The following is a 2749-nucleotide window of genomic DNA, read 5'->3' as shown; positions in this document are numbered from 1 at the left end:
GCGGCGATAAACAACATCACGTTCAAGATGCCTACAACAGCTTTGCTTCAAGCGCATTACTTTAACCTAACCGGAGTATACACAACCGATTTTCCTGGTAAACCGAGACGGTTTTTCGATTTTACCGGAAAACCGCCTTCGAATTTAGCAACCATGAAGGCTACAAAGCTTTACAAGCTTCCATACAATTCCACAGTGCAAGTTGTTTTGCAAGATACCGGAAACGTGGCGCCGGAGAACCATCCCATTCATCTCCATGGGTTTAACTTCTTTGTGGTTGGTTTAGGAACTGGGAATTACAATTCCAAGAAAGATTCTAAGAAGTTTAATCTTGTTGATCCGGTGGAGAGGAACACCGTCGGTGTACCTTCTGGTGGTTGGGCGGCGATTAGATTCAGAGCAGATAATCCAGGTACATTTATCTAATTATCTAACAAAATCAAAATACGATATTAGTTAGTATCTATTATTTGTGTATATTAATCTAAATGTTACAATGTATGACAATGACTATGAATACATATGTGGTGACAGGGGTTTGGTTTATGCATTGCCATTTAGAGGTACACACCACATGGGGACTAAAGATGGCTTTCTTGGTTGAAAATGGGAAAGGCCCAAACCAATCAATTCTTCCTCCACCAAGTGATCTCCCAAAATGTTGAAAACTTTATTATTAGTTTTTTGATGATTCGATCAATTCTTTTCTTGACATTTTTAAACTTTATATGTTTATGCTCAAGCAAATTGTCAACAAAGTCAATGTATGATTGTGTTAGCTTTTAATGAAAGGTTGAAAACAAACGTCTTTTTTTAACGCACCAACTTTTTTTACAGCTGAAAAATTGAGTACTTTATCCTAAACTTTAAACACTTGTTGTTAATACATGCGGTAAATCCCCAAACAAAAGAAAAAAAAAGTTTAAAACGTAATACCATACTGAAAAAAAGAAAAAAAAATTGTCCGGATCAAAAAATTTGTTGAACTAATTTAAAGACAAGACTGAAGTTAATGATCGGCTAGTTGGTAACACATAATATAACGTTTCTAAATTTTTCATAATATCAAGACTGAAGTTAGTGATCACTAATATAATGTATTACTATCATATACTATAATAAATGAGAACAGTTGATCATATGTTGAGAGCAGTTGATCTATCATCATTTGTACTTACGAAACATCCTATACCAAAATGACCATTAAGTTGAAATAATTTGACATTATTGGTGCCCACGAAATCTTGTGACATTCCTATGATGATTTCGGCAAGACCACCATAGCCTTAATTTGACTGCTCTGATACGTAACTAGCAAAGTGGATAACTATGATTTCGTCAATTAAAATTCTTTTGAACGCCGCATAAAGTATCTTTTTGTTGCCCACTTTGAGCCCATTGACCATTCAGGGAATGGACTTTTCACAAGCCCTGGCGAACATGACAAATTCTTTGTTCATTTCAAATGATTATTTAATAGTTTATGTTACATAAATACGTTTTTTTAAAATTTGTACGGAAATTATAAAAAATTCCTTTAATTATGGTTTTATAGCTTTTTTAGTTCCTTCACTAGTTTTTTACTGTTCAACAAATGCAAGAAAACTTACCTATTATTTATTATATTATTTATATTCATTATTAAAATAAATATTATTCGAAATGATTAATCAAAAACTAAAAATGCTTTTTCGAGATGATTGATGAAGTCATATATGAAAAATGATTAAATAATACCAGTATAAGTGAGACCAAAACCTAACTTATATATATTTACAATTCACAATAATTTGGTTATTATAAATTAATATAAACATATTATATGCATATATATATATATGTTAATTAACTATATACTGATAAATGATATATGATTAATATAATATTAAGAACTGAACAGAAATTACAAAAATAGTTACATAATAATTTCATGTGAATTATTTATCTTAAAATGAATAAAAACTAAAAGCAAAATACGCCACATATCTTAAAGATGACAAATAGAATTAAAAATAAAATTATACATCTTGATGTTCATAATATATGAATAATATATATGTAGTATTAATATCCCAAAAAAATTAAGAACAGTATAGATGATAGAAAAGTTAAATATTTCATTATCATATTTTAAAGCAAAAATATCATATATATATATATATATAGATATATATCATATCTTACATATATATATCATACACATGTTGAACTTCTTATAAAATAATAGGATATGCTACACACATGTTGAAATCTTACATAAAGTATATAAGAATTACAAAAATGCAATAATTAAATATTAATATCTTTTATTATTTTTTTCTATTTTTAATTGTCATTAATCATTCATTAGAATGCTATAAATACTATGGAGGTGAAAAAAATAACATAAACACAAATAAATAATTGCAATTAACTAAAAATTACTACCTTAAAATATGGATATGATTATAAATATGAGAGTTACAAAATATTTGATAGAATATGTAAATTAATACAATATGTGAAAAATTCATAAAAATAAATTTATTGCTAATAAAAAACTGATTTTTTGGTTTGAATATAAAATTTTGAAATTACTATAAATATAAATATATGACAAGTCACAAGAAAAAGTGCTAGAAGACTGGGAAATCGATCATCCACGCAGATTGAGATACAGAGATCTCTACGTAACCACGGATGGATTCAAGGAGAATAGGATTATCGGAACTATATATGGTGAGGCCAAAGAAGAACTTAATATATAAGA

General features: G+C 28.2%; 1 protein-coding gene across 2 annotated transcripts in view; it reads left to right on the top strand.

The window, feature by feature from the left end:
* Positions 1–817, top strand: part of LOC104734187 (laccase-10) — a 6598-nt gene extending 5781 nt beyond the window's left edge. The window contains exons 6-7 of one of the 2 annotated variants that reach the window (XM_010453712.2): positions 16–412; positions 535–817. In XM_010453712.2, coding sequence (XP_010452014.1) covers positions 16–412; positions 535–665 — 528 coding nt within the window. In that variant the 3' untranslated portion in view covers positions 666–817. The remainder of the gene's footprint in view (positions 1–15; positions 413–534) is intronic. The other variant, XM_010453713.2, reaches the window with a different exon arrangement.

This window comes from Camelina sativa, chromosome 13 (assembly GCF_000633955.1).
Source record: "Camelina sativa cultivar DH55 chromosome 13, Cs, whole genome shotgun sequence".
Lineage (NCBI taxonomy): Eukaryota > Viridiplantae > Streptophyta > Magnoliopsida > Brassicales > Brassicaceae > Camelina > Camelina sativa.
Note: the sequence above shows the minus strand (reverse complement) of the source record. Positions and strands in the feature narration are given on the sequence as shown.